The 14560-nt window shown below is 39.6% G+C and overlaps 1 protein-coding gene across 1 annotated transcript in view; it reads right to left on the bottom strand.

Moving 5' to 3' along the window:
- Positions 1-14560, bottom strand: part of LOC135514026 (sodium- and chloride-dependent glycine transporter 1-like) — an 84895-nt gene that overhangs the window by 55483 nt on the left and 14852 nt on the right. The window contains exon 2 of the mRNA XM_064937174.1: positions 8402-8677. Within this exon, the coding sequence (XP_064793246.1) occupies positions 8402-8431 (30 nt within the window). The 5' untranslated portion in view covers positions 8432-8677. The remainder of the gene's footprint in view (positions 1-8401; positions 8678-14560) is intronic.

The following is a 14560-nucleotide window of genomic DNA, read 5'->3' as shown; positions in this document are numbered from 1 at the left end:
TCAGCCTGAGTGGTTTCTTCAAATGAAATCTAAAGGCCGAAACTCAAAGGGTTCTTTGGTTGGGGGATCTTTAAAAGGAAGCACAGCAGTGAACGTGTTTGGCATTTGGTGACCTTCCTCCCCCCACTGTACCTTCGCCACAGTGGCTGCATTTTCCCTGGCTCTGCCAATTGGTGCACTGTACAGTCAGAGGTTCAAACATAAACAGAAATCATGTTTAACTTCCCTTTTGCTCCCTCACACCTGTTCCCATGCCCCGAAGGCAGCACGATTGCACTGTTACAAAGATATGAACACTTAAGCTAATATAAGTGAGTGATTGACAGCTGAATATGGTCCTCCTTACATAAGGAGGAAAGAAAAAGCTTTTGGGCAGACTAAAGTTGTATGGGACAGACAAACTTAACTTGAGACTTATTGTCTTTATGCAAACTTCACATGGCAGAGCAACTGTTAACAACATAAAGTCGTTGAGACCATCCACTCATACACACCTCAATACTACAGTCACAGGCTTGCCAGTTTTCCAATGTGAGAATGTTACAAAGTAGGCAACATAAAGGACTGAAGCCGACTTTCAAAATCCTAACGCCACTGAGCCTCTCACATTAAACAACAGGCTTTCCTGTATTTATTTATTTTGCTTCAGACAGGGGGTTACACACTACAAGATTCTTCACTTGGTCATGAGGATTGTCGATACCACGCTGTCTCAACTAGAATGAGCTGTGGCTCAAAGAAGCCTCATAAAAGTTTTCCGTCAGACATTCACGCTTGCCATACGGAGTTGAAATGTAACTGACCGCCTAGATTCTGTGTTATGTAGCAACATTTGAAATTGTGCGTTTTACTTTGGACAAAAGTAGAGACTCAGAGCTAGAAAATGGGATATCATACACTGCAGTTGAGGAACAATGGAAAAGTAATTCTGCTTTGGAAGTTGCTAAACTTGAAAACCCACGTTTTGAGAAAATGTCCCTTGAGTGTTTTGGTACACCTACTGGAGAGCTCTTCTTTGTCTACACCCATTCAGCATCGTTCACACCCTCTAAAGCCTTAGCCCCACCCATCTCTTTAAGGATTCTCATGTGAGTCTATGTGGTAAACACAAATACACGCTATATCAAATAAAAATCTAAGTTTATTTGTCACATGCACGGTGTAAACGTTTACTAGCAGAGTAGTTACTAGCATAGTAGCAATGTCCAAAACAGATACAAATATTTAAAACATGTTGTTTTCTTATTATTAGATGGAGCTTACCCGACACACTTATCTAAATTGATGGGTCATGTGAAGGAAGACCTATTACCAAACAACAGCCACATCTAGCTACGTGGATGGGTCACTATTGTCCGGCCGAAGTGGAACCTTTTGTTTAGACATGTAGCTAGCTAGGTAGCTAAACAATGAACCGGCATAATCCCAACTCATACTACTACCAATACAAACATTGCCATAGCTGTAGTATGAATCTGCAGGTAGCTAAAGCTAAACAAACAAGGTTCAATGTTAGCTAGCTAACATTAGGCTATACCTAGCAATGCAAATGTTTTTCTGATTCGAATAATATTACTACACAGATCATACACGTAACGTTAGCTATTGAGCCAGCAAGCTAACATTTGCTAGCTAAATAACAATACGCTTTAACTTGCAATTAAAAAAAAAAAAACTTTCTGACAAAATTAGAAACATATATCTGAAAATGTAGCTAGACTCTTACATGGATGAACGCTTCACAGCAGACTTGAAACATTTAACATTTTGTTTGTAGATACATAATTTGGCTAGCATTGTGTCAAGTCACTCCGGTTCACACCGAACATGGCGTGTGCAGAAAGTAGACCATCACTTTTTCCAACTGATCTTTTGATAGCGCCTGCTAAATTTAGGGCATCAATGTTGTTGAAAGTAGCACAACTTTTGTAGTTCTAATAAATGTTTACGTTCAAATGCCGCTCCTGTGAAGTAGTGACATGGAAATGCGCCTAATTTCCTGAAACAAGTCACAAATATCTAGCCAACATTTTTCAATTGAATAACATTGTTTGTGAACTTTAGAGCTGTAACGATTTGACACTTTGGCTTTGGTTAAAGGCAAGTACAAACGCATACTAGTAGTAGTCATCGCTCCTGCTCGAGAGTCTACACATCCTGTGAGATGTGAAACAAGATCATCATCTCACTGGCTCCTTCTCTTGCGAGGTCTCATTGGCTATTGCCGATCACTGTTCTCAAAACTTGTCGTTGCACATCACACTACAAGAGCATTGCAGATTTTGTGACTATAAAATCAAACATGTTTGAAAATATTGGGACGTCTGGGACTGGTAGCCCTCAGATTGCGTTTCTAAACCGCTCACATTAAAACTAGCGTCGGTGATGAGGTAGGCAACAACATGGGGATTTTTGTAAAAAAAAAACATTTTAGAAGTGATGATAGAAAGCACTTTTCAAAATCGTTTGACATGCTCGTCACCATTGTATGACTAGAGCCTGAGCGATATGGTATTATTGGATCCGATACCGATTTTAGAAAGGCAAAAGTCACCGATTACTGTTAGATCTGCTGATATAAAGTAATTTAGAGGTGAAAAGAATTTATAAAAAAATTTATTACAAAATGACACAATAATCTTTTACACTAATTACCAGATACTCTAAATTATGATTTAACAAAATATAAAAATTGTACATTATTTATGAACATTTTATTTGTGGTTTACAGGATATCCACCAAAAAGCAACTATATCCTCTATAAATACAACAGTAAATATAAAACTTGTTTAGTTTACCTTCTTAGGTACAAGTTAAAGATGTGGCACTGTATAAGAAGTTCGCAAAAGTGTTTGTGCTAGACCACCACAAGGGGTGGCTGGCTGAATTAATTAAACTTTGTCTCAAAGTAAATCTGAAACTGCATTGTTCACAAATTCACCGCTACTTTTCAACGGCAGCATTTGTCTTGAGTAGATTTACTACAGTGTTTAAAACAGTCAAAGGTTATGTAAACAAACACTTCATGGCAACCTCGCAATGAGTACATTATGACACGCACAAGCTAGCTGTTCATTACGACAATGTTTTCTCACAGAAACCATATGTACATTACCCTGTCAATACAACATATATTGGCTATACATTTCAACTGCAAATGGCTATGCGCTGATGACTGGAAACGTTTAAGCAGGCAAATTCTTGCCGGACTGCTTTTAGTCACACATTCTAATTTACCTAGATAGCTACTTATCTCCCATGTTAGCACATGGCCCGAATGATAGATCTGTGCCAACTGTCTTGCTTTTATATAAACCCACTAGCTAACATAATAGGCCTAGACAGTAACAGTATTATTTTTGTGTCGAGTGTTCACTTTGGCACCAGTCCAGTGTTAGCAAACAAGTAGCACAGATAGCTAAGCTATCTAGCCAGCAATATAGTTAGCTAGCTAACAACCTTGCTGGCTTGCTAGCCTGCTAATGTTAACTAAGTGAGAGTGTGATGAGGACAGGGCTGCATGATTGGTGTACTTTTTTCATTTACAAATACGCTGGCTGTTATAAACTACTCACTGTTAAACCAACATGCTTACTCTCTCTCTCACATTGTGACCTAGGGCTGTATGATGTTCAATGAGCAGCTAGTAGAGAGCCCTCTTCAGGTAACCATTGAAAATGTTTTTCAAAAATACCTCAAATGAGCAGACATATTTGTTTATTCTATGTACAGTTGAAGTCGGAAGTTTACATACACCTTAGCTAAGTACATTTAAGCTCAGTTTTTCACAATTGTTGACATTTAATCCGAGTAAAAATTCCCTGTTTAGGTCAGTTAGGATCACCACTTTATTTTAAGAATGTGAAATGTCAGAATAATAGTAGAGAGAATTATTTTTTATTTCTTTCATCACATTCCCAGTTTGCCAGAAGTTTACATACACTCAATTCGTATTTGGTAGCACTGCTGCATTTAAATAGTTTAACTTGGGTAAAACGTTTTGGGGAGCCTTCCACAAGCTTCACACAATAAGTTGGGTGAATTTTGGCCCATTCCTCCTGACAGAGCTGGTATAACTGAGTCCGGGATGTAGGCCTCCTTGCTCGCACATTTTCTATAGGATTGAGGTCAGAGCTTTGTGATGGCCACTCCGATACCTTGACTTTCTTGTCCTTAAGCCATTTTGCCACAACTTTGGAAGTATTCTTGGGGTCATTGTCCATTTGGAAGACCCATTTGCAACCAAGCTTTAACATCCTGACTGATGTCTTGAGATGTTGCTTCAATATCTCCACATAATTTTCTTTTCTCATGATGCCATCTATTTTGTGAAGTCCCTCCCGCAGCAAAGCACCCCCACAAAAATGATGCTGCCACCCCCGTGCTCCGCGGTTGAGATGGTGTTCTTCAGCTTGCAAGCCTCCCCCTTTTCCCTCCATACATAACAATGGTCATTATGACCAAACAGTTCTATTTTTGTTTTATCATTTCTCCAAAAGGTATGATCTTTGACCCCATGTGCAGTTGCAAAATTTAGTCTGGCTTTTTTTATGGCGGTTTTGGAGCAGTGGCTTCTTCCTTGCTGAGCGCCCTTTTAGGTTATGTCGATATAGGACTCGTTTTACTGTGGATATAGATACTTTTGTACCTGTTTCCTCCAGAATCTTCACTAGTTCCTTTGCTGTTGTTTTAGGATTGACTTGCACTTTTCACACCAAAGTACGTTCATCTCTAGGAGACAGAACGTGTTTCCTTTCTGAGCGCTATAACAGCTGCATGGTCCCATGGTGGTTATACTTGCATACTATTGTTTCTACAGATGAACATGGTACCTTCAGGCGTTTTGAAATTGCTCCCAAGGATGAACCAGACATGTGGAGGTCTACAATTTTTTTATGCCATGGCTGATTTCTTTTGATTTTCCCATGATGTCAATCAAAGAGGCACTGAGTTTGAAGGTAGGCCTTGAAATACATCCACAGGTACACTAATTGACAAATTATGTCAATTAGCCTATCAGAAGCTTCTAAAGCCATGACATAATTTTCTGGAATATTCCAAGCTGTTTAAAGCCACGGTCAACTTAGTGTATGTAAACTTCTGACCCACTGGAATTATGATGCAGTGAATAATAAGTTAAATAATCTGTCTGTAAATACTTGCTGGAAAAATTACTTGTGTCATGCACAAAGTAGATGTCCTAACCGACTTGTCAAAACAATAGTTTGTTAACAAGAAATTGTGGATTGGTTGAAAAACGAGTTTTAATGACTCCAACCTAAGTGTATATGAACTTCCGACTTCAACTGTATATAATATTGGCATAAGTGGAATAATATTATATAATAATATTGGCATCTGTGGAATAAAGACCAATAGAAATATTTCTGTGAAAGGCTAATATCGTCCGATAAAATCGGTCATCTTATTTATTGGTCGGGCTCTATTCAAGGTGGGGCTTTGTGTTGTGTTCTCCATTTGGCTGTTCCAAGAGACGAGCAGGAGAGCAGCAGTCAGACAGGATGCTACTCATTGTCCTACCACATCTAAATGAGGTGCCGAGCAGACAAATGTGCAAATCCCTCACCCCACTCCCTTCCCCAACATATCTTCTCTCAAAGCATAAAAGACATCTAGCTGTTTCGTAAAACGGTCTGCCAAAACCTCATCCGGCTGCCAATTCAGGGAAAGTGAGCCCAAAACTATAAAAGATGTTAGAGAGCTATTCAAAAGATAAGGCCTTCCTTAGAAAGGTTGGAAAGAGTCAGAATTGGGTTTCTAAAGCACAAGCACAAGCAAAATGATACCAGCCTGTCCATGCAATATAAATGCTCTGCTTGAATAGATAGAAAACCAGGAAGAACAATTTTAGCAGCAAGGGAAATTAAGTATACAACGTCTAAAACATAAGTGGTAGGCCACAAAAGCTCACAGAACGGGACCGCTGAGTGCTGAAGCGCATAGCGTGTAAAAATCGTTCCAAACTGCCTCTGGAAGCAAAGTCAGCACAATAACTGTTTGTCTGGAGCTTCATGCAATGGGTTTCCATGGCTGAGCAGCCACACACGAGCCTAAGATCACCATGTGCAATGCCAAGCATCGGTTGGTGTGGTGTAAAGCTTGCCGCCATTGGACTCTGGAGCAGTGGAAACGCGTTCTCTGGAGGGATGAACCACGCTTCACCATCTGGCAGTCCGACGGACGAATCTGGGTTTGGCGGATGCCAGGAGAACGCTACCTGCCCCAATGCATAGTGCCAACTGTAAAGTTTGGTGTAGGAGGAATAATGATCTCGGGCTGTTTTCATGGTTCAGGCTCGGTCCCTTGTTTAAAGTAAAGGGAAATCTTAAAGCAACAGCACACAATGACATTCTAGACAAATCTGTGCTTTCAACTTTGTGGCAACAATTTGGGGAAGCTCCTTTCCTGTTCCAGCATGACAATGCCCTTGTACACAAAGCAAAGTCCATACAGAAATGGTTTGTCAAGATCGGTGTGGAAGAACTTGACTGGCCTGCACAGAGCCCTGACCTCAACCCCATCAAACACCTTTGGGATGAATTGGAATGCCGACTGCGAGCGAGGCCTAATCGCCCAACATCATTGCCTGATCTCACTAATGTGGCTGAATGGAAGCAAGTCCTTCCCAGAAGAGTGGAGGCTGTTATAGCAGTAAAGGGGACGGACCAACTCCATATTAAAGCCCATGAAATGTTTGACGATTAGGTGTCCACATACTGTAGATACTTTTAATCATGTAGTGTATGTAATGCAATATACTGTATGCAAGGGAGCCGGGGCAGTGAAGCAGTGACAGTTAGTGATGGCGGGAGAAGGGTTCGGTCCTGTGGAATGACTAGCATCACTGTCTGTCATTAGAAGACAACAGACTCAGCCATTGCGACTGGAGCATGGGGGAACCAATCACAGAAGGGGAGGGAAATGGAAGGGAGGATCTCTGGCTCTTATCTACCTTTGACTTCACGTTTGGACCTCAAGGTCGACCTCAGGGTTTGACCTTACTCATTCAACCTTACTTTTTTCCTGTCCAGATAAGAGAGGTTTAACATTCTATCTCTATCTCTTTTCCTGTTTTACTAACAGCAGTGTGAAATTTGAAGTTTGAAAATGTTGTTGTGAAGAAAATGTGATGTTGTTGTTACTGAGACCTTGGTCTGAGCATATTTACAGCCAGAGACACACTGTCCAGACAATTACAGAAGTGGCTGCTGCAAAAACCACATCGGCCAAGTCAAACAATCAGCCTGTAGTATACCTGCTTGACAGACACATGGGTCCGTTTGGGTAAAGCCACACAAGGTCCAGTTACTTCAGTACTACTACTATAGCCAGCCACTATCCCCATCTTCTCAGTAGTTAAACATCGAAAAGGATGAAGGTATGGCATACAAGATTATGGATGGTCAAAACCAGTTTCTTACAAACTATGTAAACATAAGACACATAGAAAATACATAAAAAGACAAATGGAACTTCAGAAATTCAAGCTAGCGTCTTGTAGAATCACATCGATCAAGTACAGGTAACACCTTGTTGACGACGATAAATAGGGTAGGCACGTCTTCAAATGATAGGCTGAACCAAAATAACAAATATTTACCCAAAATACTACTAAAAGAGCATTCAAATGAAAGTGATATTTATTGACTTTATCCTAAGTAAATGTATAATCAAAATGACCTTCCAAGCTCTTTGGTTCATATGCAATAATCTTTAATTTTGAGTGCGAAACAATCATTTAATTTTCCTTTGATCAAATTATAAAATATTTTTGGGAGGACAGAATTTATAGCCTTTTCGGTTCCCAATTGGATTCTCTCTAACACAGTACAAATGTGGCACTATTAACATATGAAATGTAGACAGTAGGCCTACTGTAAAAATGACTACAAAACTTGGGAAATTACACAAACTTTACTTCACTACTGGCTGTGCAGTAGCTGGTGACAGCTAATGAGACCTCCACATTAAATCATGTTACAAATGTTTTTACAACTAGCTAGAATTCTAACTATATTTACTTTCTCTAATGAACATCGTTAGCAACAATAAAAATGGTAGACATGCTTTTATTTAATTAACCTACATTTTGTTAGGTAGGCCTATAGGCCTCTTCAATTCACCTCCAGTTAGCTGATCATTGGAACATCTCTGTACAGAGCTAATAAGGCGAGCATAGGGTCAACTGATGGTCAACAGCTGTACACTGCTATTCGTCATGAATGACAACAATACTGCTCATGTGAGTAGCTTCAAGAAGAACAGATTTCAAATCGGACAAAAAGAACACTCGGTTTCTGACAGGGTGTGTGTGAGGAGATCAGTAATGTGGGGGGGCGGGGGGACTGAATAGAAATACAAACAAAAACTCAAACTCACCACAATCACCGAAAATGGCTTTTCTTCCATGCTTCAGTCAGGGGGCGCTTTCAAGTGGAGGGACCTCTTCCTCTTTTGTGACGATGTGGTCTATGTCCGTGTTGCTGTGTGTCTCTTTTTGGGACTTGTCTTCTTCTGGACACTGGTGTGTTTCAGTAGCAGCAGCTGGCGTGCGGCTTCGCCCCGTTGCTCACTCGATTCTCTTGATTCAGACAGCAGCTGAAGTGGCGTCTTTGCTTTGTGTTAATTCTCCCCTAATCCAGGAGCGTTTCTATGCTGTGAAACAGACATGTGACAAGGAGGGGAGTGGAGGCAAAAGTTTAAGTTCCTTTCCCAATTTCAAACAATTTCATCACTGGAAAAATTTAACTTTTGTCCTTCCCTGTCTAAATGTTCAGGACACTTGTTTTTATCTGAGCACCAGTGGTGCTGATATCTCTCCAGATAGGAGAGAAAACTAGATGAGCATTTTCCTGAAAACCCATCACTGAAACAATGTGCTATTGTACAAACAGATGACTACTGTTGGTAAAAAAAAACTCTGACTTCTCATTGACTGCACATTGCACAACAAGTGCAGAGAGCAGTAATCAAAATTAACCCAAGAACATGGGAAATTCACAGTGTATATAAATACTTCTCAGCATAAATTGGTTTGTAACTTCATTTTGCATTTTTCCATTCGATTCAAGTATGTGACAAATGTTAAATTGTTCAACTCAAACACTATATTTGGAGCACTTTGAAATACATTTGGCTACTCTCTGTATCAGGGGAGGACTGTTAATCCTATAAACAAAATCATTTCATGGGAAAATGCAAAGAAAATCACTATAGCAAAAATGTGTTAAATTGAATTACCCAACAACATGACAATACAATTTATCTAAGTATTATTACAGCATTTTTAAAATATAAAATAATAAATAAAAAAAGGCTTCCAGGAAATATGGGCATTATAAAGCTACGATGCCCATTTATCCTTAAGTGGGAAAAGGAATGAAGTAACACATAGTTAACATATTTAAGCTGATCTATATCTATTTAACCTGTTTTTCAAGTACTGTATGACACATCTTTTTGATGTTTTTGAGTAGGTACAATGTTATATAATATATCCGGAACAAATCCAAACAACATAGCCTACTTCTGAAGTCAGGACCCTCAGGCAAAACAACATAATATGACTGTTGTAACTTGTAGCTTCACCAGTTTCACATCTCCCAGGTCATACATATCTACAGTATTTTACACTTGCCAGGTCTTAACCTCTTCAGCCAAGTCTTAACCTCTTCAGCCAAGTCTTAACCTCTTCAGCCAAGTCTTAACCTCTTCAGCCAAGTCTTAACCTCTTCAGCCAAGTCTTAACCTCTTCAGCCAAGTCTTAACCTCTTCAGCCAAGTCTTAACCTCTTCAGCCAAGTCTTAACCTCTTCAGCCAAGTCTTAACCTCTTCAGCGTCAATGCTTTGGGAGTCTGTTGACCTGACATACCACAGTGTGGTAGAATGCCAAGGCTACTTAGTTAGTCTTGTCCTCAGTTTAACTCAGCAAATGTGAGTGTGACCAACTGACCATTATATTACACTGCCCAGTAGACTATATTCATCATACTGCTAAAATATATTTATGCTACAAAGTACTACTTTAAAAAAACTAATTTTGTCTTAGTGTTTGAGGGACATACATCAAATCCAAATCATAAACATGACCACAGCAATTCAGCAAAGGCACTTTCTACCACAGGCCTACTTCTCTATCAACACTACATCAAGAGCATGCTGTAAAAAGGTTTGCCAAATATAGCTCCCGTTCAAATGTAACGCAGAGATAAATCAAACATGCTCCGTGGCCAAATGTTGAACCCAATGCAACAAAGAAACATTTAAACATTGATTAAAAAACAAGTCTTACCATCACAGAAGTAGCAAAGCCTCTCAAAGAGAACAAGGGTTGGGTTTTACCAGACAGCGTAGGCTTTAAAAGGAACTAGTAGATAAAATAGGATGTCAGGTTCAACGGTGAGAACCAACTGGTCTGCAGAGTGTACCGTTCTGTAACTATCCCACGCTCTCCACACAGTTAGTTCTGTTAATTTCCCTTAGGTCTGCTCCAGTAGTACATATAAGTGTTGCGCCACAACCATTGGAAACCCCTGGGAGGAGTAAAAAGGGGTTATTGGTGGAAAAATACAGGTCTGGTCTCCTTTCTTGTGTTCTCAATCTGAACACCCATTGCCGAGAATGAGTAGACTATGTCCAAATCATCTATTTATTTCTTTGACTGACCTATATCTAACTGCATCGATGTAGAAATTTTCCTGCTGACAATGTAAAAAGCATCAACTAGGCAGTGATTAAGCCTAGGGTTTCTTAGAATATTAGGAAACAATTTACAACATGATCATAACTGTGTAATTATTATTAAGAACAGTGACAAGTTATTTGTCATTGTAACACTGTACATCAAATTCAGTCACAGAAATATGTTCTACAAATCTAAAAACTAAAATTTAAACTGTTTTAAGTATAATAATAAGTAATAAAGATACATATTACATTGTACATACAAGAATAATTAGGCCACACACAACACTAAGAGTGCAGTTCATCTATAGGCCAACATGCCCATATGTGACCGACCACCTAGATTTGGTCTTTTGTAGCAAACTTGTGTTTTTTACATCTTCTAAAAGTAGAGACTCAGGAGATACAAAATGGTATATCATACACTACACATTCCCAGTGGGTCAGAAGTTTACATACACTCAATTAGTATTTGGTAGCATTGCCTTTAAATTGTGTAACTTAGGTTAAGCATTTCAGGTAGCCTTCCACAAGCTTCCCACAATAAGTTGGGTGAATTTTGGCCCAGTCCTCATGACAGAGCTGGTGTAACTGAGTCCGGTTTGTATGCCTCCTTGCTCGAATATGCTTTTTCAGTTCTGCACACAAATTTTCTATAGGATTGAGATCAGAGTTTTGTAATGGCCACTCCAATACCTTGACTTTGTTTTCCTCAAGCCATTTTGCCACAACATTGGAAGTATGCTTGGGGTCATTGTCCATTTGGAAGAACCATTTGCGACCAAGTTTTAACTTCCTGACTGATGTCTTGAGATGTTGCTTTAATATATCCACATCATTTTATTTCCTCATGATGCCATCTATTGTCCTGCAGTCCTGCAGCAAAGCACCCCCACAACATGATGCTGCCACCCCCATGCTTCACGGTTGGGATGGTCTTCTTCAGCTTGCAAACCTCCCCCTTTTTCCTCCAAACATACCGGTGGTCATTATGGCCAACCGGTTCTATTTTTGTTTCAGTACCATCTTTGTCCCCATGTGCAGTTGCAAACCATAGTCTGGCTTTTTATGGCGGTTTTGGAGCAGTGGCTTCTTCCTTGCTGATCGGCCTTTCAGATTATGTTGATATAGGACCCGTTTTAATGTGGATATAGAAACTTTTGTACCTGTTTCCTCCAGCATCTTCACAATGTCCTTTGCTGTTGTTCTGAGATTGATTTGCACTTTTTGCACCAAAGTACGTTCATCTCTAGGAGACAGAATGCGTCTCCTTTCTGAGCGCTATGACAGCTGAGTGGTCTCATGGTGTTTATACTTGCGTACTATTGTTTCTACAGATGAAAATGGTACCTTCAGGCATTTGGAAATTGCTCCCAAGGATGAACCAGGCTTGTGGAGGTCTACAATTATTTTTCGGAGGTCTTGGCTTATTTCTTTTGATTTCCCCATGATGTCAAGAAAAGAGGCACCGAGTTTGAAGGTAGGCCTTGGAATACATCCACAGGTACACCTCCAATTGACTCAAATTTTGTCAATTACCTTATCAGAAGCTTTTAAAAGCCATGACATCATTTTCTGGAATTTTCCAAGCTGTTTAAAGGCACAGTCAACTTAGTGTATGTAAATTTATGACCCACTGTAATTCTGATACAGTGAATTATAAGTGAAATAATCTGTCTGTAAACAATTGTTGGAAAAATTACTTGTGTCATACACAAGGTACATGTCCTAACCGACTTGCCAAAACTATAGTTTGTTAACAAGAAATTTGTGGAGTGGTTGAAAAACGAGTTTTAATGACTCCAACCTAAGTGTATGTAAACTTCCGACTTTAACTGTACATTACACCTAATCTCGTTCCTGACACTTCCGCTCAAATACACGGAAGGTCTGTAGGACAAACCAATCAAACGTGGCCTTCATTAGTTAGTGTTAGGTTTAAAAATCTAATTTTAAGAAGATTTTTACCTTCATTTAACTAGGTAAGTCAGTTAAGAAGAAATTCTTATTTACAATGACTGCCTTCCCCAGCCCGGACAACGCTGGACCAATTGTGCACCTCCCTATGGGACTCCCAATCACGGCCGGTTGTGATATAGCCTGGGATGCAGTGCCTTAGACCACTGCGCCACTCGAGAGTAGAGTTCGACCGATTATGATTTTTCAACGCCGATACAGATACTAATTATTGGAGGACCAAAAAAGCCGATAGCGATTAATCGGACGATTTTTTTTTTTTTTTTTTAAATTTGTAATCATGACAACAATACTGAATTAACACTTATTTTAACTTAATATAATACATCAATAAAATCAATTTATCCTCAAGTAAATAAGGAAACATGTTCAATTTGGTTTAAATAATGCAAAAACAAAGTGTTGGAGAAGAAAGTAAAAGTGCAATATGTGCTATGTAAGAAAGCTAACGTTTCAGTTCCTTGCTCAGAACATGAGAACATATTCCAGACATAAGTCTTCAATATTCCCAGGTAAGATGTTTTAGGTTGTAGTTATTATAGGAATTATAGGACTATTTCCCTCTATACCATTTGTATTTCATTAACTGTTGACTATTAGATGTTCTTATAGGCACTTTAGTATTGCAAGTGTAAGAGTATAGCTTCCGTCCCTCTCCTCGCTCCTCCCTGGGCTCGAAGCAGCAACATAACGACAACAGCCACCCTCGAAGCAGCGTTACCCATGCAGAGCAAGGGGAACAACTACCTGAAGGCTCAGAGCGAGTGACGTGTGAAACGCTATTAGCGCACGGTGACTAGCTAGCCATTTTACTTCGATTACACCAGCCTCATCTTGGGAGTTGATAGGCTTGAAGTCATAAACAGCGCAATGCTTGACGCACAATGAAGAGCTGCAGGCAAAACGCACGAAAGTGCTGTTTGAATGAATGTTTACGCGCCTGCTTCTGCCTACCACAGCTCAGTCAGATACTTAAGATACTTGTATGCTCAGTCAGATTATATGTAACGCAGGACACGCTAGATAATATCTAGTAATATCATCAACCATGTGTAGTTAATTAGTGATTGATTGTTTTTTATAAGATAAGTTTAATGCTAGCTAGCAACTTACCTTGGCTTACTGCATTCGCGTAACAGGCAGTCTCCTTGTGGAGTGCAACGAGAGAGAGGCAGGTCGTTATTGCGTTGGACTAGTTAACTGTAAGGTTGTAAGATTGAATCCCCCGAGCTGACAAAGTGAAAATCTATCGTACTGGCCCTGAATGAGGCAGTTAACCCACTGTTCCTAGGCCGTCATTGAAAATAAGAATGTGTTATTAACTTACCTGCCTAGTTAAATAAACTTACTTGCATATAAAAAATAAATATATATTTTTTAATTGGCAAATCGGCGCCCAAAAATACCGATTTCTGTATGTCATGACAACTTTAAAATCGGCCCTAATTAATTGGCCATTCCGATTAAAATCGGTCGACCTCTATTTGAGCAAGGTTAAGCCATAATTATGACTTTTTGACTGTGTTAAGTAGTAACCATGACAAATACTTTACTCAGAAAAAGTAATTCCTATAGAATTCTATGGTCACTCCCCCTAAGGACAACTTTGAATGGCTGATATCCCAGGTTAGATGTGCTGTGTGCGCAATAGCCTGGGGACAACATTACACCAAGAAACGCTTACCTTGATGAAAGCCCCCAACCTAAAGAAATTGAAAGTGTATTTTCTTCTGGAACCAAGTTACATGTTCCTCAGTACACAAACACGCAGGCAACAACAACGAGCCATACCACACGATGCTGGGCCTAGTCACATTGACCCACTCCCCTGCTGAAAGATCAGCAACAAAATGTTGGCACCATTGTAACAGGTTATAA

The sequence above is a fragment of the Oncorhynchus masou genome, chromosome 3, assembly GCF_036934945.1.
Source record: "Oncorhynchus masou masou isolate Uvic2021 chromosome 3, UVic_Omas_1.1, whole genome shotgun sequence".
In the NCBI taxonomy this organism is placed as follows: domain Eukaryota; kingdom Metazoa; phylum Chordata; class Actinopteri; order Salmoniformes; family Salmonidae; genus Oncorhynchus; species Oncorhynchus masou.
This window is presented reverse-complemented; position numbering and strand designations above follow the sequence as displayed.